Source organism: Haliaeetus albicilla, chromosome 8, assembly GCF_947461875.1.
Source record: "Haliaeetus albicilla chromosome 8, bHalAlb1.1, whole genome shotgun sequence".
NCBI classification, from domain to species: Eukaryota; Metazoa; Chordata; class Aves; order Accipitriformes; family Accipitridae; genus Haliaeetus; species Haliaeetus albicilla.
Window position 1 is genome coordinate 7,304,986 of NC_091490.1, and position 23,240 is coordinate 7,328,225.

Here is a 23,240-nt window from a genome sequence, read left to right on the forward strand (position 1 = left end):
TTTTTAAAATATTTTTGTGTGCTGGTAACTGGTCCCCTTTCAGCTGAGGTGTATGAACTTGAAATGGATTACTCCCCTCACTACTATGCTGAGGAGGTTGTTTTTGTGAAGAGTAGCAGTGTCTTTGTGGTGTTGCAGTTTATGTAGCTTTTCCTCGTTGACTTTTGTTGAGTGTAAGGCATCATTAAAATGTGCTTTACCTTACGTTACTGAGCTAATGAAAAGGAACTTCTAGTTTGCACTGAATTAAGGAGACTGTTTGCTACCAGGAAAGTAAAAAATACCAGGGGAAACTTGTCATTCAAGTAACCAACTTTTTTCTTTTTGATTGATATCGAGGATTGTTTCCAAGATGTGGCCTCAGGTAGTGCAGGTCTGTTGAAATCTGCTTTCGTAATCGACCTGTTCACAAAAATGCACTGGTTACCGGGAGATGGAGAGTTGGAAAACCCTTTTTCTGTGGAACGGGCTCCTCCAAAAACTGCTCCTGCCGAGCCATCGGCTCTCCCGCGCGCAGCCCAGGGCCCGGCCCCGCCCTCCCCCCGGGCGCTGCCGGCCCCGCCCCCGCCGCTGAAGCCCCGCCCCACCCCGCTCCCCTCCGCGCAGGCGCGCTGCTGCCTCGGAGCCGCGGCCGCAGGCGTCCCCGTGCCGGGCGGGCGCCGCTTCACCGGGCGCCTTTCCGCGGGCGGCGGGAGGCCGAGGTGAGCCGGGGCCTGCCCGCCGCGGGCCGGCCTCTCGCGGTGCCGGCCGCGGCCCCTCGGCGGTGGTTATTTACAGGGCGCGCAGCCTATCGCCTCCGCCGGCTCCTCCCTGCGCCGGGGCGGGGAGGGCTCCACAGGGGTACGGGGCGGGACGGGCCTGCCCCGCCCTCACACGGCGCCGGGTCCGGCGCGGGGGGGGGGGGTCCCGCCGTCCACTAAGCGCGGGTGCGAGCGGCCGTGCCCGTCCGCCCGGGCCGGGCTGCGGGGGCGGGGGAGAGCCGGGTGCGAGTCGCCTGAGGCGGAGGGAGGGGTGCGGCCGGGCTGGGCGCCCGGCGGAGGGCGGCTGCGGGGGAAGGAAGGCGGCACTGGCGGGCCTGGGCCCTCAGGAGCGTCTTACACGGTGTGTGCCCCGCGCTTTCCTTCCTGGTTGTCGGCCGGTGTTTGCGGGTGCGTGTTTGTGCGCTGCCTGCCTTCGTCCGGTTTGCCGTGCGTTGAGACAGGCGAGGGTACTGACGCTCGATCTCGTGTGCTCTCAGTCCCTTAGAGACACAATCTTGGGAAATTCATGAACCAGCATGCTTGGCAGAAGACCTAAAAAAAGCCCTCAGGCAAAGGGCCAGGGAGCTGCAGTTGCAAAGCAGGTAAGGAAGGCAAACGGCCAGGGAGTTGTGGTTGCAAAGCAGGTAGGGAAACCTCCTACTCCTACCGTTCTTAAGGGTAGTCTCGTTCAGACCTCTTGCTGCTGTTTTCCTGCTAGAATCTCTCATGTGTTAATAAGATATTGCAGGACCATGAAAAAATTGAAATTGTGTGGTGCCTGTTTTCCTGCTTGCTTCTTTAGCGCGTTTTTCTTGAAAGTAAATCTCTCGCATGCAGCAGTGGAGCTCTTGAAGGAAGCCACAATGTTGTAATGCTGTAATCTTCATAGGAGACCTCATGACTCATGCTTATAGTAGTTTCCTACCCCAGCTGTACTGAGATTTAATAATAACCTCAAAAACTATGTGGAGGTTTTTCTTACATCTCTAAGAAAACAGAAATAAGACAACCAAAATATCAAATAACACATTTGGGGCACGTATGAGAGAACATTAAGGTGCTACACCAGAGACAGTTAGTTTTAATTTCCCTGTGTATAGTCATTTTTTTCTTGCAACAAATAGACTGATAAGCCTGTGGCCCTCTTCTGTAGCTAAAAGTGAGCTTAGATGTGTCTGTGTGTTGTGGGTTTTTTCATACTCTTTACCTTTGGATGTAGTTTCAGAAGCCTTGAGGAGAGAAACATGATTTAGTCATGGTTGGCAGGTGTAGGAAGTCAGGCAACAGTGTCAAAATTAGAAATACAGCCAAGGCAAAATTCTGGGTAGAATAGTGGAAGAAAAACAGAGTACAATTAGAGGTACAGAATGTGTTAGAACCAGAATGGAACTTTAGAAACTTTTGACAGTAGAATAGAGGCAAGTAACATACAGAGGAGGAATAACTGATAAGATTATAGAAAAATACGAAGAGAGATTGGAATAGAATATTAGAATAGAGTAAATAGCTTAAGATACTCTCTTCTGGTGATTTCTTAGGAACCAGCGTTCTCATACTGGAGGCAGAATGGTTTAGTTAGAGATCCATAATGTCACCATTGCTCTAATACAAAGTTTGCATTTCTTAGTTGGAGAGGCAGTATATGATTTAGTTCATTTGAACAGGGAAGAAGGTAAAAGGTGAAAATCTCTTTCCCCCTTCCAAAAAAAGAAACCACAGTCTAAAAAGATAAAGAGTAAATAAAGGATCCAATTAACATATTTTACTAATTTCTAATTCAATACAGTTAGTTATTCAGCCTGTCTTAAAGCATGGAGGATTGTGTCTTGAAACAAATATACTCATGGCTTGTTCACTTGCAAATTAACTCAATTTGAACTGGTATTGTGCTATGTAGTGTATCAACTGCAGGTTTTTTCTAACATCTTTTTTTCTGTTCTATTAAAGATTTCTTTAATGCTATTAATTTCATTGGAAATGTGCCTTACTGAACAGATTGAGAGACAGCTAGACCTGCTGGATTCTCTTCTTGACTTCATTCATTACTACGCTTGCTTCACTTTCTACACTTGCAGTGTAGTAATGAACAGATCACATGTGCTCCTGATCCATTTTGCACATTGATAAAAGGTGTATGTGTGTTCTATAGAACTTGAATCTTTAGATCACCATTATAAATATCTCCTAATTAAGTCTTGTCCTGACCTTCTTTCCATTCTATCCAAGACTGCAAATGTATTAGTTTTGTTTTACCGAAAGGAGATGGGTAAGGCAGAGGGTGGCTAACTGATCTGCCCAGTGCTTTACAGAATGTCAAGGGCAGGATCAGAGCTGGTAAACAAATAGCTGCTGTTTTTGAATACTGTTCCTGGTCCTTGGAATCAGTGTTTCTCAGCTTTGTTCCACATTCTCCTTTGGGATTATAAAAGGGTTCAAAGAGGGACGCAAAATATTTCAAGGCAGTAGCTGCCAGCACCTCAATTCCTACAGAGTTTTAAAAAAAAGTTATTACTTATTCACAGTAGTTTATAAACTGACAGGCAGCTTCAGCTTCTCACAGCAGTTCAGATGCTTGGAGGCAGGAGGAGATTGTTAACCCTTGTGATAATGACGACTGATTTTTATTCCTTTGCTTGAGAGAAGCTGAACTGCTGCCTACTTGACTAATAAACCAACAAGAGCTTGTGCTTTGAAAAAGTCTGAGAAAAGCTACTCCACCTACCTCATGGGATGAATCTACTTCAGTTAATTCATGTTTATGAAAAAGCTTAGCATACTTTGAATAAATGTGTTGTTATTTCTGGGGCAGTTAGTATCTTAACTGGCAATATAAAAATCGTGATAAAATGGCATCTTAGAAGAATACCTTTTAGACTAAGACCTCTGAGATTTCTCTGATACTTATATCCTTTGGCATGTTTTACAGCAATTGAGTGATAACCCCCACTACTTTGTCAAATTCTGATTGCTGTTATTAATAATATTACCTGAGATGCTGTTGCTTAGCTGATGATCTGTTCTAGAGAGTTGATTGCTTACTCCAGTGTAGTGCAGGCATTGCTGGGTTTGTAATGGCTGTGTTTCCTTGTGTTTGTGTTTGCGCTTTCCATGTGTTTGATTTACAAACTGAGGTAACAAGAAGTATAGAACAGTTCTGTATATGTGAATATAGCTTCTTCCAAGAGATAAGGTTGAAATCTCCGCAGTGTATGCACGTCAGACCTGTATTGTGTGAATGATGATTGAATATTTTTTAGCTTAGCTGTTACAGGAACTGCCCTGAACTTCCCTGGTGGTATCTGCTTCATGAGGCTCAGTATAAGACATCCTTTTATTTTACCTTGTTATGTCAGACTATTAGATAGGCTTGATTTTTAAGAAATCCTTGGCTGTGTAGAGTTTCAGAGGGAGTATTTGTGGCTTATTAAGATTTATGTACCTTACATCAGTTATGGGTCCTGATGTGCATTGTTTTTGGTAATAGAAGTGGTGTGACAGTGGGCTTTAAAAGAAATTAACAGAATCCAGAATGCATGAAAATGTTTAAATAATCCATGCAGTGTGATTTTTTGAGTGATATCTTTGTTCTAACTGCACTTTTTTTTAAATTAATTTTTTATTTTCCCTTGGCTCCAGCTGGGGCTGTTTGTAGATTTCAGTCCTGAAGAGATGCTGCTGGGTGCAGAGGAAGGTGGGGATGATGGGGACCTAGAAGCAGAGCTTGCAGCTATCACAGGAGGAAAAGTGAAAGAAGGGAAATCAAAACCGAAAGGGAAAAGTAAGTTAAAGTATCTGGATTTTACTTATTGACGACCTGAATAATTTATTAAAGATAGCTCTTTACAAGTCACTGATTTATCGAAAAAGTTTTTCATTACCGATAGAAGCTGAAATTGTAACTACTCTTTCTTTTACTTTGAAAGGTTTAAGTTGTTATGCCACAAAAAGGGTAAGAGTTTTTTTTGTCTATGCTCTTGTAGACATAGAAAAAAGATATATGATGGCTACCCAATTTAATGACTAAATTAAGACATGCTTGTTTAGCATACGCAGTCATAAAAAGGTGTAGTAGGTGCTAGATGAATTCCAAATGGAAATTGTGTTTCTAGTGGAGGGTGGGTTGTTTGTTGTTTGGTTGTTCTTCTGGTTTCGTTTAAAGACTGAATTTACTGAATGAGCGTTAGATTCCTAGTTACTTGGAGTCTGTAACCAAAATTGAATACCCTTTTAAGAGGGAAATCCTGGAACTGATGGAATTACTGAGAGAATCCTGTAGTTTGTATTATGCAGGTTAGAGTGTCTCTTGGAATGGATCATTACTATTCCTAATATTTTAAGCATCTGTTAATTTTGTCTGATAGTGCAGCTATGCAGTGTTTTACAGGATTACTGTAATCTACTGTAAGTGAAGGCTGCTGCTGAGAGGGGCGGTCTCTAGTGAGCATGCTCTACCTCTAAGCTTGTGTACATATTTGTGGAGCTGCAGGGTGAGCTGGTTCAGGAAACTGATCTAAAAAAAACAAACTTCTGTTGTTGTGCTAGGTTTTCAGCTGAATCAGTTCCTTGATCTGGTTTGCTACCTGCCTGTTTGAATGCTGCTGTGGCTGCAAGGGAGGGGTGGCAGCAAGTGGTTGAGATGGGACAAGGACAGTGGGACCTACCCTTGCTACAGGTGTGTGAGCAGATGCTGGAAAGAAGGGTTAGTACAACTACAACCTTATTTACAGCTCTGCAGTAATTGGCCTGTAATATTTGAAGGGACTTCACACAGAGCAGCAGGGAAATGAAGAACTGTAAAATATTTGGAAAAAGTGACTGTCTAAACACTGTAGTTGATGAGAGACAGAGGAGGTGTTTGTATCTAAAACTAAATTCTAAATAATTTCCACTCTCTAGATTTCAAGATTGTAGTAAACCCTTAAAGCAAATAAGCATAATTTTGCTAATAAGCATAATAGTAGAACTTCTGCCATTGGACATAGGTTACACGTGGTTAAAACATGCAGGATAATGTTTTGAGGGTGAATCTGTGTGTCAGGAGCTCTTCAATCGCTGTCGGCTTTTCAAGTGCTGACTTCCTTCTCACCCTGATCATGTCACTTAATGTATTTTTTCAGTCTCTTTATTCATAAGAGGGAAATGAAACTTCAGACAGTGCAGAATTAACATTTACTATACCTTCTAAAGGTACGTGTTATGGCTCGTACAACTATTTTCCAAAATCATTTACAGCTATTGTGTTTTCCTGGTAGAATTGGGAGTATATAGAATAGAAGCTCGTGGAAGATGAACAGCTGGCACTGGGGACTCGTGAGACCTGGTACACTGTAGTGATGGGGACATGGTGCATGGTAGGGGCAGGATGCAGGCCGGCACCTGGAAAGGAGGAGGGTACAGTAAGGTCAGGGGAGAAACAGATCCTGTCTGGAGAAGGACAATGAAAATGGACCCAGTACAATACATATTAGCGCTCGGTTCTTGGCTCAACACAAGATGCAATAATTTACTCCTGGATTTACATTCTAGACCTCTGATGGTGAGGAAAAAGTAATATCTCCCTCTAGCTTTTGAAGATACAGACAGCAAAAGCTGTACTGTTGCAACATCTGAAGTACAGAGATCTCTGCTATCTGTGGCTGATAAATGCCAGTTGGTCAGCCGCTCGGATGTTTGAAATTGTAGCCTCAACTTGCCATACTGGGTTAGAGTTGAACCAACCATCCGAGGAGGCTCTGTTGGCTTTTTTGCCTCTAGTCGGGCTTCATGTAGGGAACACTCTGACCCTTGATGTACAGCCAGTTGCCTTTGGATATGGCCTACTATCCTAGTTGCAGAGTTTTGCTAAGGGTCAAACATATGAGCAACATGTTTGATGTAGGTACTGAAGCACTGATATGGTAAATTAGATTATTTGGACAGAAACAGTTTTGTACCTGGGTTAATTTTCAGCTGATTCAGCAAATGCAGGGGATGGATGGGATCTGGTTTAGATCCATTTAAATTGACTGTAAAGCTCTGTCCTGAAGATCTATATTTTATGCAACATTTACTGACACTGATGAGTCACAGTTGTATGTCTGCATAAGGAAGTATCAGAGGCATTTAAGTGGACAGTTGGAATTTGTGTGCAAGTAACTTCACCTTTGAGAGTGTGTGGAGGAAGTTGATAGTTAAGGGAGCTGTGGTTGGCACAGCATGAAGTAGAGATGAGAACTTGGCAAGGAGGAGTTAAGCAGAGTTTTCAGGGTGAAGACCAGAAACATGAGGAGAAATTGCACAACAAAGTAGCCAAGAAGGATTTGGAAAAGGGAAAATCTCATGGGCATGAGACAGCAGTGCAGAAAACGTGGAAGCGTAGTTAGAGAGGCAGAAGAAACAGCACTTTTTCTGATTTGCTTAGCAGTTCTCTGTGCTTTTGGGATCAGGACAAGTATGATGCCTTGATTTAGAGCGTTCTACTTTTGAATGCCAAGTGTGACTTTGCAGTGGTGTTTGATGTATAAACAAGTAGTTTCTCAAGGTAGAAAGATTTTCTTGTCTTCCTTTCTTGCTGTCTTCAAACATATGGATAGTTTGCTGTGCTTCCTTGCTTGTCATGTTAACAGCCATGTTTGGCTTATGGCTTGTGTTGTTCAGTATGTCTCTAAAATCGATATTAATTGATGTTAATGTGTTAATACGTACCTAGTTTAACATGAGGTAAAGAGAGACATTTTTGTGCTTAAGGCTGTAGATTGAGAAAATCGATCAACTGTTGAGAGTGTCAAGTGTAATGTAGACCCTATACCAAAATCCAGTGATTTAGTTAGTTGTAGTTTGATTGGGAACTCTTTTGAGCTCAGCACTGTTTATGGTAAATGCCTTGAACTTTGTTCTGATTTATGGCTGAATCTGCTGTTGTAATACACACAATAACATATTTTTGGCTTTGAAAGAAAATGTGAACAGAAGTTTACTGGCAGATGTGCTGGGATGTTTAATACAAGTGTTTGCATCTCATGCACTTAACTGTTGGGCTAAGTTGGTTATATCCATACATGCAGATTTTTGGGAACTACAGTACTTTTGATTCAAATTAGTTCAACGAGAGGGATAGAAGAAAAGGGATGGAACTAGGAAAAAGAAATAGTTTGTTGGCACTTAGGGATGAATGGATGTGGACCACTTCTGTCCCATATGGAGTCAGAATTTATTCTGTCAGTCGGGCTACATCAGGAGTGAATTACATTTTGTTAGTGTAAACTGACATGAGACAAAGGACACAGAACAGAAAGACCTGACAAGGATGCTGAGTCCAGGCCTTGTTAATATGGACAATCACATCATAGATACCTTTTGTAAATATCTATCATCAGCTTAAAACTAGTTCAGATGTTTATTCCTACTGGGGACAGAGGCTGTTCCAGTAATTGCCTTTCATGGATAGAAAGTTCTAATCAGATTTATTCATCAACAGTTTATATTAATTTTCTCTCGTGCCACCATTGATTTTTAGCTTAACTGAGGAATACAGTTTTGACGTAACATCCAAGAATAATAGTATTTCCGTTTTTTCCTTGGAAAATTGAAGTTTCCATAATGACAAAATTTATGTTACTAGTTATTTTTGTAAATAATATCATAGAAGTACTTATCTGTATCTTAAATCAGCCTAGGAGCTTGAGGTGACTTCTAGTATTTTTTTCCCCTGAAGCAGTTGTTTCATCCAGTCCTACTTGTCTTTCTTACACAGTCTTAAATGTCATTACTGTGCAAACTTACCACAGTATCTTTGTCTTTTGTGGCCATGCTTTCTGAGCACTGTTGTGTCCCACCACAACTCCCTAGTCTATCATGGTGCTAATGGCTTTGCCGTTCAGGTTCCTTGTATTAGTAAACAGACATCATTTTCCCTGAGATCTAATTTCTCAGCTAGGTTATTGGATGCAGTCATTTTCCTTGTCTTATTGCCTGCCTTGACTGTCGCTCTCAGAAACACTAGTGTTGCTTTTTTCCTGGATGTTCACTTACCCAGTCTTTGCCCTTCACCCACGAATACAGTCTCATTTACCTATGACACTATCTGATAAAGGGGAAGCAGGAGGAGAAGTCAGTGCTGTCTTTCAGCTGGTAGCAACTCCTTTAGCATTTATATCCAGTGACTGCGTAACTGTTACTTAGCGTTTATGGTTCCTTGTGGTTTTGTTTTTACAGCTCCTCTGCCCATGGATCATATTGAAAAGATGGCTGCAGAGTGTATGAAGGACCTGAACGAAGATGAGGGGGAAGAAGCAGATGATGAAGACTTGGAGAAAGATACAGACCTGTTGGTATGCATAACTTGAGTAGCAAAAAGTTTTAGTATGTCTTTGTTGTTTGGGGGTTTTGTTTTTGTTTTGTTTTGTTTTTAAACAGAACGGCATTTATCCAAAATATCTGTTAACTTCGTGGTGAGAAGCTAAAATATTGCAAAAGCATCCCATTAGATATAAGGCTTTGCAGGATCCAACCCTCTGCACACCAGAGTAGGAGAGTTTCCTAACTAATGTTCATATGTGTGAGGGTCTTAGAAAATTGGGGGAAACAGTGGAAATCCCATTCCATGGCAGCTGGTGAAATACAGCCAGGGACATTCTCCTTAAAGTCATGTCTGTCACCATTTTGCTACTGCTTCATGTAGTGCTTGGCCTGAGAGTGTATCTTCCAAGAAATTCTTTGTTATTTCAATGAGTGATCTAGTTGGTAGGGTTTACAGAAGGAGTGTTAAGCAGTGTTTTTTTCTGCCGTTGTTAATAAATGCTTTTTGGAAATTTCAAATTTGGCGTTGAATGATCTTTGTAAAAGTACTTCTCTGAACTTCTCCAGCTTCAGGTTAGATCTCTAACCACAAATTTGTGTGGTGATCCTGGAGCTGCAGCGTGGCTTTTGAGTGGTAGCTGGCTTCCTGTTGTGAATACAAGTAGAACCAGTTTAATTTAAAAATTTAAAAAAAAAAAAAAAGTAATTAAAAAATACCAGAATATAAGATGTTTAGACTCTCTGTTTGGGTTCAAGGTCCATCCAAAGGTTTTGGAGCTTGAGACTTGATTTTTATTTTGTCTTTTGAGGAAATAGAAAATTTTGATCAAAAGCCTTTTGTTGGCTTTTACTTCAGGCAGAATTGCAAGAAGTTCTGGGGGTAGATGGTGAGACAGGAAGCTGTGAGGATGAAACGATAGCAATGGAGCCGTCCACAGCTGAACCAGAAAATGAGCAACCTGAACTGCAGCCACAGGTAGGAAAGAGCTTCGTGTTCCTGACAGTTTTGCTGAATCACTGTTGTCGTGCAGCTCATACAAGGGTCACAGACCAGGATTTAGAGAGGTTGTCTTGTCTTCCAAGGAAGGAGAAACCACACTATTGCTGCCTTCTCTGTGGAAACCAATGTTGTATTGATATAGGTGAATGTTTTGCTTTGTTCAGAGGATGATTTTTAATGTTAGCATAGAATTGAGGAGATAAACAGTTGTAGTGAAGCATGTCTTGTCCCTCACTGGACATATGAGCATGCAGACTGCAGTTCAGGCTTCCAGAGTTTGTATCTTCCCCCTCAGAGTATTGAGCGGTGCACTGAAATTGTGAGACTTGTTATAACTCAGCATCTTTGACATCTTGGTGGAATTTTTCTCAGTAGCATTAGCTTTCTTAGCTTCATTTGTCAGTCCTTTATTCAGTTACTGCCATGTTTCTGTTGTGTGCTACAGATTCCAGTGGCCTTGTGCATTGGGCCCATTAATAAATGGGTTTAAGAGTGTTTCTGTAGAGATAATGGCAATAATTACATCAGCAGCCATCTGAAAGGTCTCTGCAGCTGCAGAGTGTTTGTAAGTAGCTACTCATAACTTTGCTTAGGCTGCTTTTGTCCCTGAACTAATTCCAGGCTGTAGGAGGAGGAAAAAGAGCTTTTGTAGTAAAACCAGGTTGAAGAAGCCCAGAAGGGAGTAAACTAGCATGTTTCAAAAATAAGAAGAGAAAAAAACAAGATTTGTGCCAAAATACCTCTTCACACCCTCTGTTGTGTGGTGTTTGAGAGTCTTTACTGTTCTCTTCACCTACTCTCTAACCACATGGCTCCAGTTACCCTGTAACTGTGAGTTTTCTAAATGTCTCCACCCATTCTTCTCTATTACGCCTTTGAGAGAAAGCCCAGAGGTGGATCCAGGGACCGTTAGCATAGTACAAGTGCTCCTCTGTTTTAGAGACTTTTTCGTCCTTGCGCTCTTGATTAACAGGACTGTGTGTAGAAGAGGAGTATTTGCTTTTCAGTGCTGTGAGAAAACTCATATAGTTGGATGAAATAAGTTTTCTTGATTTGTTTTATTATTTTTTCTGAGACCACCTCACTTCCTGCTGTTACCAGTGAGCTGCAACAGGCAATAGAGAAGAGAATTGCTAACTATAGAACAGCAATTTCTAACGCAAAGGAGTCAGGTGAGAGTGCCAAAATACGCCGATACGAAAGAGGCCTTAAGGTAAGCTGGGTTCATCAGGTATGTGAATGAGGGGGAGGCAAAGTCAGTTCTCTAAAGTGTAGTTCAGAGTCTTTCCAGATGTGTAAATTTCTTGAAAGGGGAGAGAAATTCTAATATGCTGCCTTGAGTTACTTTAAAAACATTTCTTGTTACTTACTACCAATCTGATGTAGCAAATACACAGATAAAGTGTAACTTCAAATGCCTTTTGTGGGTCAGCTTTGTTTCTGTTGAACGTGGCTAGTGGTACCTGGAGGCAGGGTTTGGGGTACGTGCTGATATTAAACGCACCCATCTAGATCTGAATTTGACCTGTGATGACTGTTCATTGTTACCTTAAAGCAAAGTTTAGGAGCTTTCCTAGCACATACACCTTCCAATTCATCACTGATGCCTTCCCTTAGATACTAACCTTCCACTCAGTTCTGTGAGACAAAGGAAGGTGATACCTTTCCCTGAGCGTGTTGGCTGTGCTTGAAAACTAATAGAAAAGGATTTTTCATTAAAGGAATTAAAAATTACAGCAAGGAGCCGTTGCTTCAGCTTTACATCTTTTCAGCCAGGTGGCGTGCTTGTAGTTAGTTGGTAGTGCTTGGTGACTGCTGCTGTGCAGAGTGCCTGTATTTCCCTGTTTGTTTTCATCTGGTCTCCTGCATCACCTCAGACAGCAGCGAGCTCTGTCTTGTTGAGCAAAGCTTTATAGCTCAGCACTGTCCACTGAAGGAAGAATGTACTGTCTCGCTAGCTATCAGGTGTCTTAGGGTACAAAGGGAACAACTGAGGCCAAACCCAGGGGAGGAAATGCACAAGAAAGAAGTCTGTATGTGTCTACTGCCTGCTAGCTCTGAAAGGAACATACATGAAACCACTTGACCTTTCAGAGAGCAAGAGGGATAGGCGCACCAGCTTATTTCATCCAATAACGAAGTTTAGTGCGCTGTTTGCCACTTCTTTTGCTTTTCAAGGTAGGGAGTTTCCCTGTGCCTAAGCAGTGTATCTAAGGATAATAGACTAAATCTCACTTCACAGCTCACAGTTCCTTAATTAGCAAAATGACATGCCAACAAATGGTGTACAGTTATCTCTTGTACTTAATTCTTGGAACTGAGAACTTTAATCTCAGTGTATAATACCACTTCCAGTCAGTCTGTCATCCCACACGTGGAGAAGAGAGAGCTGTGTGTGGGTTGCTGTACTGGTCTGAACCCCAATCTCACATGCAGTCAGTCCAAAGTATCTCTGCCACTGTTGCTTAATAGGTCAAACAATGTCACGGCTAACCAAAAATAGCAGTGATTCTGGCACTGATGAGATTTTGTTGTTGTTGTCTTTCTGTCCTTCCATTTCAGTTTCTGTAGAAGATGAAAGGAGCAAAACTTTTGTTTTAGCTTAAAGTGTGTGGTGGTCTTTTGTCTGAAAGTTAAATTAAAAAAAAATAAAAATATTGAGAAAGGTAATACTTGTGGTGAAGGAAGGGTTTTAAAAAAATGAGCAGCAGTTAAGCCGTGTTATAAATGGTGAGAGCTTCTTGCCATAGGTCACCAGCTGAAGCTCCATTTTCTTTGTTAGTATTTAATGGCTTTTCTCATTGCATTAAATAGGTATGCAGACTCCTTCCTTCACTGAATCCACATAGGCAGTGACATTGTGGAGTAGTGTATTTTATTTTGTTTTAAAGACATAAAATCTGTCTACAGTTGGTATAAATGGTGTCCATGGTGACTTTCTGTGACAAAGCTGAGTGGACCACATCAGCTATCCAATACTTCTAGGTGTTGAGGTACTTGCAGTTTGGTAACAAGTCCTTTGCATTTGTTGCTCTGATAATTGGACACCTTTCACTAGCGCTGAAGTTGGCCTTGCAGAAAAATAGGGAGCTAAAGGGCAGCAATCTGTAGTGGTGTGCGTAATAGATCCCATTGCGTGTAAGGGAATGAATTTCTGTTTTAATGGTTTTATGCTAGTAATATGTTTGATGAAAATGCCTATTGACTTTGCTGTTCCATCTCTGCCAGACACTGGAAACCATGCTGGCTGCAGTGAAGAAAGGCAAAAAAATCAATGAGGAAGAAATACCACCTCCTGTTGCAACAGGAAAGAGCTCCTCTCACTTATCTCAAGCTGCAGGAGTGCAGCTAGAGAATTCAGGAGATTCAGTCAGTGTCCTACCAGAGAATGAACCTGAGTCTGCTGCAGATGATGAGCAGAAGACTTCTCATGAGGCAATGCAGCACCTGGAATCAGAGTCTCTACAAGGTCGTGCTGGTTCTAGTCCTACCGTGGAAACAGGTACCATGACCTGAGAGGATAAGCAGTTGCAACACTATTTTAATGCTACGTGTTTCGTGATATTTGAATTGTGTAGCAGAGCACTGCTTATGTTGGAACTTCCCTGCTGAATGTTTCAGATAGAGTTGTCAGTGGGATGCTGAATTTCTGGCAGTGGAATCAGTTATTGTTATAGAGCTCTTATATGCACTATATCAGTATCTTTCACTTAACTTTTCCTGTGCCTTGGTTTCCCGTTTGGTATTGTGACATGTGGAATTCCAAGCTTTAAAAAGTATTGAGATACTGACTAAAAGACCTTTCTCCACCCCACCCCCAATTTGGAAAAGTGGGATTGCTGTGTCTGGTAGGACTTCTGGAGACTGGAGGAAAAAGAACTTTTGTAAGATGGCTATGTGATTCAAAGCAAAAGAGAGCTAATGCAGGTTTGAATAGATGGACATAGCAAGGGATCCACATCTTGCATGCTCTGTGTAAGTCTCAGCATTGTTTCTTTCTCACAGATCTCCAGAACAGCAGCGCCAGAGCAATACTACTGAAGAGGCAGAAGGAGTATAAATTAGCGGCTCTAAAAGCCAAGCAGCGAGGGGACCTGGAGAAAGCAAAGGAATACATGAAGGCAGGCAAGGTATGCACACAAAAAGTCTTGAATGCTAAACATACCCTATGCTGTACCCACGTGCATTGAGTGTCAAATATTCATTACGGCAGACAGCAAGTCTTGGACATACTAGCATAAATCTTCTGTTTTGTTTTTTCTGCCTTAGAAATTCAATGTGGTCTTGGAAGCTTTGGATAGTGGGCAGCCAATAGACCTCCAGAATATGCCTCCATCTCCTCAGGGTAAGGCTCGTTTTACAAAAACCCTTTTAGAAGTCTCTTTATGCTGTAATAGAATGATTCTGAATTTGATTGCAAAGAAGAATTGAAGATCACTTAGGTCTGAGGCTTACTGCTTATTCAAATTCTAATCAAGACCAATGAAAAGAAATGAGGTATCATTATTTATATTGAAGTTACTCTCTGTGAATTACAAGTTCAGGTAGGTATCGATGTCTAATATTCCTATTTTTGTAACTTTAGATAGTAGCAGCAAGTGTAAGGGAAAGAAGGGTAATGGCACACCTTAAAGTTTACTGTAATACTTGATGGTGTTACGTGTTTCAACTGAAGTTCATAACATTCAGATTAAGAGATTAATGAACAGATTGCAGTGCAGTAAAGTCTAAATCTTAAAGCAAGTTACCAATATTAAAGATACTTCAATCCTTGTAAGAGAGGGTTTTTTTAAATAGATCTAGTATCACCACCAACAATTAATATTTGGTCTGCGCAACTCAGTGTTTTAAACAATTTGCTTCAGATTATTTATTCTAAGAAACTGAATGACAGATTATTTTATTTCAATAAATGATGAGATTTATGACTCCTCAAGTTATAAACTGATCACTCAATGGCATTGGAGAGAAACTTCATCCATGAGATAATCTTGCCTTAAAAAGTGCAAGATCTCTGCAGCAGATATTTTTGTAGTTTTCTGAAATAACTACTGTTATACAATGCCAGAAACTTGGGTGTCTGAATAGATGGTATTACTCGCTTCCCTTTTTCAGCACATCTTTTGTTACTAGGATATTTCAGTCAATTAGCAATCTTGTTCACTGTTTCCATCTGTCAAGATACCAAGTTATATTTTGGGGAGAGAATTCTTAGAATACTTGAACTGGTTTTACTCCCCACCCCCCCCCACCCCACCCCCGGCAGCACTAACCTAAATTAAATCAGCACTTGAGATTTTCTATTATATAGCATTTTCCCTGAATAATGGGAACCTTAGACTTTTCTAGCCATGCAGATACTGTTTTGAAATCAAAAAGCTTTCAGGAAGATGATGTGATCAAATTACTGGTTTTCTGAGTAACATGGGTTGACTTGCAGTTTACGGAACACGCTGTGAAACTTCCTACTTTCCTTGCTTTGCAGATCTTGAAAGCCTAGGAAACGTACAAGATGCGTCCAAGCAAAAGGTACCAGATCCAGTGGGAAGTTCCCAGGATCTTACAACACCTGAACCTCAGACCCAAGAAGCTTCAGGTAGGACTTTTGGGTTTCTGTAGCAAGCCATAAAAATAGCAGGGCTGGAAGGCACTTTAAAGTCTGCCCTGTCCCACTGAACTGCAGCAGGATTGAGTAGACCTAGCTAATGTTCCTGAAATTGTTTGCTGCTTATCTCATCTGTACTTTTGTTCTGGATCAGTAATGGAAATAAAAGTTAATAAACTTTCTTTAGAATAATTGTATTCATAATAAGACTTTGCAATGATGTTTTTGTCTCTGCAGAAGGTAAGAAAGGGGAGGAAAAAGGCAGCTCATATGTTTTGAAATCTAATCATATGGCATTTCATTGTCTGTCTTATTTCAAGCTTCCTTGCAGCAGCCAAAAACAGTGTTGGAAGCGTTGCAGCAAAGGCTGGAGAAGTACAAGTCAGCAGCAGCACAGGCTAAAGCGAGTGGGGATGATCGAAAAGGCAGGATGCATGAAAGGATAGCCAAGGTAAGATGAAAGTGTAGGAAGCTGCTTGCATCCAGCAAAGCCATTTGAATTAGTTCTCTTGCTGAAGACTTTTTCAAGGCTGAAATAATTTGTGTATTGTCCTTCTGTTTGAAAAGACCTCCAGTAGGGAAGCTGTAAAGCATTCGGAGAAAGGAAGAAATAGAGACAATGCACATATTATAGCAAAATACTGTGTATTCTGCAATATTTATGCTGGTTAAATACAGATAATTGCTAATTTATAGTCAATTCCACTTTATGTCTTACTGAGTGCCTTTGATTACAGCAATACCAGGATGCCATAAGAGCCCATAAAGCAGGGAGAAAAGTGAATTTTTCTGAGCTACCTGTTCCTCCTGGTAAGTATGAATATAAAATGTCCTAATACCAACTTTTGTATATCTACTGGGCTCTGAAGGAGGTGTGCAGATATTGCCTCCTCGTCCTGTGGAACAGCTCCTCCTTTTTCTCAGTGAGTAGGCTGGCCTTGCTGTTCATGGTATTGTGAAACCGCTTATTAATATGCTCCCAAACTTTCACACTGGTGAATATTCCTGACTGTTGACTGCCTGTTTGACAGCATTGGAACTTAAAACTGGGGCTATTTGAAAAGTTAAACAACTTAACCATGGGCAGGTGCTGAAAATGTTACCTGTCTGTCCTCTGTGCCAGCCCTTCTAGAAGAAAGAGTAAACTTGGGATATATTGGCTTCTTAGCTTACTGGAAGCCGATTTTTGAAACTGAAAAAATTTGCCTGATGTCTCCCATTCTGTAGATTGCCAGCAGGGGCCTCAGAACTCTATATTTAAGTAATCATCATCTTGCAACACCTGACAAGTCAGATCAGTATTGCAGCTCTCATGGCTAGTAAAAGTAGTTTACAGAGACAAAGCAAATCATGCCCATGGTCACACTGAGACAGTGACAGAGGCAGAAACTGAACCTGCTTCCTGAGACACTCTGTGTCCTTTTTGTCTTCTTCAGAACGTACAGTGCTGTGTTTGTAAAAGTTTGGGCAAAGTCATCTATGAATGCTCCACCTCTGGTTTGAATGATAACCGTTTCTCCCCTAGGAAGCATTATTCTTTTATCTTGTGCCTGACGTGTTCTTGTGAAAAGTTACACTTAGCACTGCGAAGTGGTGCCTAGACTTCATAAGTTAAAAAAGCGACATGGACCTTGTGGCCCTTTTGTCACTGTCAAATGTAGCAATGGCAAGCACTGTAGTAGTAGTAGTAAAGTAGGCAGTGCCAGCTCTGTCAGGTCATGTACTGCTTTGAAGCTGTCCCTGAAAAGCAGTTTAGCATCCCTTGTCCTAGAACGTGATCCGTTTCTTGGTAAATACCAGTTTCTGTAAGAGTGAGGTACTCCATATTTACACCTCTGCAAATATAGATAACTCCTCAATTTCCTTACACATTAGCTGCATGTTTTTCAGCCATGATTTAGAGGCCATATGATTTACATTGAAGACAACCATCAGGCAGTCACTGAAACTAGCAGTGAGATTATAATGGACTGGCAGTGCATTTCATTGCATCAGGATGATGATAAGTACCAGCCTTGACCTCCTTGGAGACAGAAATGCTGCGGAATAATGGATCAAATGTCACGTGGGGGCAGCAGCATAGGATTCTGTGTTCTGCCTGCCTGTGTACCTCAAACTTGTTCTGTCCCTGTAGCAGCCATCTCTAGGTTCAGAAGCAGTTTAGTCATTATTTCTTGGCACTTCTAATGAGACTAGCAACAAGAATACTTGCTACATATTAATGAGATAAATGTTGTTAACAGACATTTTATAGTAGTGGCTCTGGGTCTCTGTTGTTTGAAGCTGACACTGAACTGGTAGTGTGGAAGTGAGAGCTGATCTTCCATCACCAAGCCTTCCTCCCATCCTTAAAAGGATAATAAAATAATGAAAAGGATTGTTCTTCACATACTTCACGTTTAACTACTGTGATTCTGCCTTACTTTGCAACATCTGCATTGCAGTGGATTTTCAGCAGAGGCTTAGTGTGTTATCCAGATGTCAGCGATGTATTGTTTATTACTCTATGGGGTAGCACTGATTTTCTGCTGGACTGTGTACCAAGGTGAGCATCGGGGGCGGCGGGGGGAGAGCCAACAACTTTTTGTACAATCTGCTGTCCTTTTGTGCAAAGGAGAGAGACTAAATTCTTTGCTGGTTCTGGGGGCATCTCTGTTACCAAAGTCTTGAGGTTGTGAGGTTCCATGGCTAGCTGCCAGTTGCTCAACTTGGAAAACTATGCTCTGTTATTGCATCGTTTTAGCATCGTCTCTTTAAGCCTGGGTATCTGTGAGAGATCTGATCTTAAGCCCACCACTCAGACTTTATCCAGCAAGGCTTTGTGGCCTTGGCCTCAGTCTAGGTACATTGAATTCTGAAATATATTAGATAATAGGTACTTGGATAGAAATAGCTTCACAGAAAAGAGGAAATATGGAAGACAGAACAGAGGTCTTACGCAACTCTTTACTTCTGTATTCCTTTCCTCCTCAGGATTTCCCCCTCTTCCTGGTGTTGCAGCAACGGATGGTGACAGCACAATAGCTGCTGTTCTGGAAAGTGCCAGCAAGCTGGCAAACATGGAGGAGAATGATGAAGAGGAGGAGGTTAGTATTTCTTAGTAGGATGTGTAAAAGTTAAAATGCTGTCTCTTGTGGTATGCAGAGATGAGGCCATTGGATTTCAGTCAAGCAAGAGTAGTGAGATGAAACACATTTCCCAGAAGTCTGAAGAGTACAGGATCTCAGTAGTAATTTCAGTTTGCATTATAGTGTAGGAGAGAGAGGGATGAGATGTTTTTACAGTCAGTACCTGCAGACTGTATGAATCCAGAGTTTGGCTCTTTCATAACTGTCTTGTATGTGGGTTTTATTCTCAAAGCAAACACTTCAGATCCTGGCCACCCCTTTATATTGTTCTAAAGTACTTAAATCTGTATTTTCATCCTGCATCCCAGTAGCTCCTGTGTTTGTGCTTTCCCAGGATGTTCAACACTGCTTTTTGTCAGGCAGCACCAGCCTTTAGACTTTGTTTTGGTTTCTTTATCTCTCTAGACTTGATTGCTGATTGATTGTGCTTTCAATTGGAGTAGCTTTTAATGGAGAGAATTCCTGGATGATGATTTTTCTGCATGCATCTGCTTTTTTTTAAATCACTGCCTTGTTGAACATTCCTTTTGTCCCTTCTGTAGTGGAGGTTTGACACTTGCATTGGTCAACTACTTACTGGTGTGGCATGGCTCATAAACCTTCAGAAGTTAAAATTTGCTGTCTGGAATATTATGCTCCCTTTAAAAGTGATACCAGAAGGCTGGTATAGTGATAACCATGGTTGCTGATGCTTGAGATGCTGTGCTCAACTCTGGAATAGATTTTACGTGTTTAATATGAAATTCTTTTTGTTATGCTAGAATGAACCTCTGACACAGGCCCCAGTTGCCAAGAAGCCTGCTCAGCTGCCTGGAAAGCCGACTCAAGTTGTTAAGCCAATTACAGTGCCATCTGCTGTAGCCGAGGAAGAGAGCTCTCGTGAGCATGTGAAACGAGCTACATCACCCTCCACCCTGGACAAGGCAGAGTCAATGGATCATCTCCCTCCAGCTGGTAAGGTGAAGGGATCATCATTCCCAGTGATCCAGGTGCAAGTCGTTTGCACTAGTTTAGGTTAATACTTTGGTAGAGACTTCTTTTTCATTATATTTTAGCTATGAGCCTGTGAATGTGTGGCATAGATTTCCTGTGACAGGAACCTCAATACATGTGTCTGCTGGAGGGCAGATCCAGACCAGCCATGCAGCCTTATTTCACAGAGGCAGCATGTGTAATTATCAGGGTGATTGGGTTTTTAATTAATTTTGATGTAACAAGTGTATCGATTCATAATGTTTAAACTCCGCTCACAGTTGAACTTTACATATACTCTCATTAAAGTGGATGGCTTGCCAGTGTGAATTATTCATTGATCTAATGCAGCTTCCTACATCAAACAGTGGTTTCTGCCTAGTGCTTCATCCAAGGATCTCAAACTGGCATATAAGCAGTAGTTCATCAATCTCTAGTCCTCCTGTTGCTAAGGTCACTAAACAGTTGTCCATACAAGATTAATTGTACCGATAGTAATGGAGAGCCACCACCTCACAGTGTGATTTGGGCACACACCAGCAGTGTTCAGGCTCTCACTGATTCTGTTGTCATGCCTTCACTGTAATCCCATCCTTCTTCCATTCTGCCCTGGGTAGTTCCCTCAGGACAAAGCAGAACTGCATAGTTGGCTGATGCAAGTTCTTTTGCAGAGTGCAAAGGCATTTCATGTTGCCACTGTGATTAGCTCGTAACTATTCTTTCTAGAAAATTCCATGACTAGTTTACAAAGACCACTAAAACATAGTAGTTGTCCATTTTGGCTTTGAAAATCTGTGAATCCTCAGGAGTTTTTTGCAATTTTAGCTTACACATTAATCTTTTGAGTGAGTTGTCCTAGACTTATGCTGTGAAGCAATTGATAATACCTGGTCTCTGGTGTTACAGTAATCTCTCCTGGGTATTTCAAGTATTTTAAAAGAAGACCAATGGGTGCAACAAGAACCTGGACAAATCAATACTGACATGATTTTCACAACAAAATGTTAGTACTTCACTATTGTAAAGCTATATTTCACTAGCCAAAGTGCATTCTGTGATCCAAATGTTACTTCCTTCCCCCCAGAATCATGAAGTGCAGCTTACAGCTGCCCATAGCTGATAAATCAACTGTAAAAAACCTGCCTTTTTCTTGTCAGAGAGTGCAAAGCATAGGGAGGTGTGGGAGTGGAGTAGTGGAGCACTTGCACTTAAGGCCTATACCAGGAAAGTCGAGGAGCCAAGAGCAGTTGGATTAATGGCTTTGCTCTGTCCATTCTCCACAGATTTTCTTTGAAAATACCTGTGCTCTGTGTCTCAGCCTCACAGAGCACACTGTGGGTTTTGTCTCAGTGGAATCTGGGCTAGTTACCTGGTTTAATTAGTTTGGGTTTGGCTGACTGGGCAAATTGTTCACAGCAGCAGGAAAGTGGGCTCTTTTGCAAGGATGAGAATAAGTTGATTGTCATCTGTCAGCAGTGAACATAGTGTGAGTGTCACTGGTATATTTATTTGCTGAGACAGGCACCTCTTGCAAATGTTGTTTAGCTTGTGTAATCATGAGTAGAGTGCAGTGGTGAATACAGTATGAGTATCTTTGGAAATGACTGTAATCAACTCATGCTGTACCATTTCCTAAGTGAGGTATAAGAAGAAGCAGGATGCACTGAGCTGGTACAATGTAAAGCAATCTTTTCTGACTTGTGTGGTTGTCCTTACTGTTCTGGGAAGCAAAGAGGAGACGCAAGGATTAATAAGAAACTAAGATGGCAAGGAATTACAAATAAACAGAGGTGATATGTCTGAATGTGCCTGCACAGTGGTTCATCTGGGCTTTTTTTCTGACAGATCAGGGGAGAGGGAATAAATGAGTACAGAAGATGCTCATAATATTTGCTGTCTTTTAGAAGTTAACATGTCAAGCTGAAAGTTTTTCAGCTTCTGCTTTGGACCAATCAGCTGTACTGGAGTCTGTCTCCTCTCTGAAAATAAGGGGCTGTAATTACTATTGTGACATTTGTGAAGTGCTGTAAGGTTTTTTTGATGAAGGATGCCATGATAGAAGGAAGTTTGTTTCTTTTTCTGATACTTGAAATCAAAACTGGCGAAGAAACAGTTAAGTGCAGTAAGGAAATGTCCTTATTTGATATCTGTACTGTTACTGACCTTTTTCTAGCTATAAACTGAACATGATAAACCTGTTTCAGGGGCATGGCAGTGTCAGATGAGTGAGGGTTTTTATACAACTGTTTTTCAGCTAGGGAACAGCTGGAGTTTCTGGAGAACAGAAAGAAGCAATACATGAAGGCAGCCGTCAAAGCAAAGAAGGAAAATAACCTTGAACAGGCTAAGATGTATCTCAGAACAGCTAAGAGCTTTGACCTAAAGATTGAGCAAGCAAAATGTGGCAAACCTGTTGATATTTCCAAGGTTAGTAGGACTGTTAGTATTCTGCTTTTTTTCACATGCTTAGACATCTAAGTGCTTGCTTCGATTTAATAAATATTTCTTGACAGAAATTAAGTTAGTTTGCTCAAGTGACATATCTGGATACTGAGCCCTGAAATTGCCCTATGTTTTTGTTTTAGTTTTTGTTTTAGTTTTTTAGTTTTTGTTTTGTTTCCTTTGCTGCTCCTCAAATGTGCCAGATTTTGAGAAAATTTAGTCTCCGTGAACCATTTAACTCCTTGATTTACAATGGCACACCTAAACCACGCAGCTTGGAAGCGTTCCCTGGGCTTAGGGTGTGAGTACATCTCCTAGCTGTGTCCTAACTCCATTTTGGGATGGGATCCTGTGCATGTGATACGGTGATGCCCTGGTTTCTCTTGGTGTTTGGGTGGATGGGGAAACCAAACTGCACTGTGATAGCTCTCCTGGCCTGAATAATCAGGGAACTAGGCCTGTAAGACATTTTGCAGTGTTTTGTGACTTCAGTAGTTGTCAGGCAGTGGTGTAAGTAGTGGTTGGGTTGGAATTGCCTTGAGAAGAAAAACAACCCATCTCCCTTCACTGACCTTTCCGTACATTCTGACTGTTTTTGTCTACTTCATTTTTTTCCTATAAGGGCTCTGAAATATGGTGTTCTTGTGTTGCAGCTGCCATCACCCCCTACAGATGATGAGGGTGATTTTATCTTCATACACCATGAAGATGTCAGACTGTCTCAGAAGGCAGATGAAGTATATGCACAGCTCATAAAATTGCTGAAGGACCAACATGAGGTGACTGTTTTATCTCTTTTGGAAATGTTTTCTTTTTTTTTTTTTTATTTCTCTGGTGTTTATTAGTATTATAATCCTATCATTGTTTATGTGGGGTCTTTTGTTTTTCTCTTAAAATACTTCTGATTTTGTGTGTCCTAAAGTGGAAAATTTTCAAAGTTGGATCCTCTACTAGTTGAAGACAGAGGGCGTGCTTGGAGGCTTGGGACTATCAAATTATCACTATTAAATATGAGCACTCAAGTTTGAAAATAGTACCTGAATGATTAAGACTAACCCTTGGGAGAACCTCTTATT

General features: G+C 41.4%; 1 protein-coding gene across 4 annotated transcripts in view; it reads left to right on the top strand.

Moving 5' to 3' along the window:
- The first annotated feature begins 586 nt into the window (after positions 1–586).
- The window catches only part of CC2D1B (coiled-coil and C2 domain containing 1B), a 35,766-nt gene continuing 13,112 nt past the window's right edge, over positions 587–23,240 (top strand). Inside the window, exons 1-16 of one of the 4 annotated variants that reach the window (XM_069788743.1) lie at positions 587–701; positions 1,238–1,342; positions 4,377–4,518; positions 8,934–9,049; positions 9,874–9,993; positions 11,093–11,230; positions 13,246–13,519; positions 14,023–14,147; positions 14,287–14,362; positions 15,503–15,613; positions 15,943–16,073; positions 16,360–16,432; positions 18,596–18,708; positions 19,512–19,704; positions 21,977–22,149; positions 22,818–22,943. In XM_069788743.1, coding sequence (XP_069644844.1) covers positions 1,277–1,342; positions 4,377–4,518; positions 8,934–9,049; positions 9,874–9,993; positions 11,093–11,230; positions 13,246–13,519; positions 14,023–14,147; positions 14,287–14,362; positions 15,503–15,613; positions 15,943–16,073; positions 16,360–16,432; positions 18,596–18,708; positions 19,512–19,704; positions 21,977–22,149; positions 22,818–22,943 — 1,977 coding nt within the window. In that variant the 5' untranslated portion in view covers positions 587–701; positions 1,238–1,276. Of the gene's footprint in view, positions 702–873; positions 927–1,023; positions 1,149–1,237; positions 1,343–4,376; positions 4,519–8,933; positions 9,050–9,873; positions 9,994–11,092; positions 11,231–13,245; positions 13,520–14,022; positions 14,148–14,286; positions 14,363–15,502; positions 15,614–15,942; positions 16,074–16,359; positions 16,433–18,595; positions 18,709–19,511; positions 19,705–21,976; positions 22,150–22,817; positions 22,944–23,240 lie in introns of those variants that run through there. The other 3 variants (XM_069788745.1, XM_069788746.1, XM_069788744.1) reach the window with 3 other exon arrangements.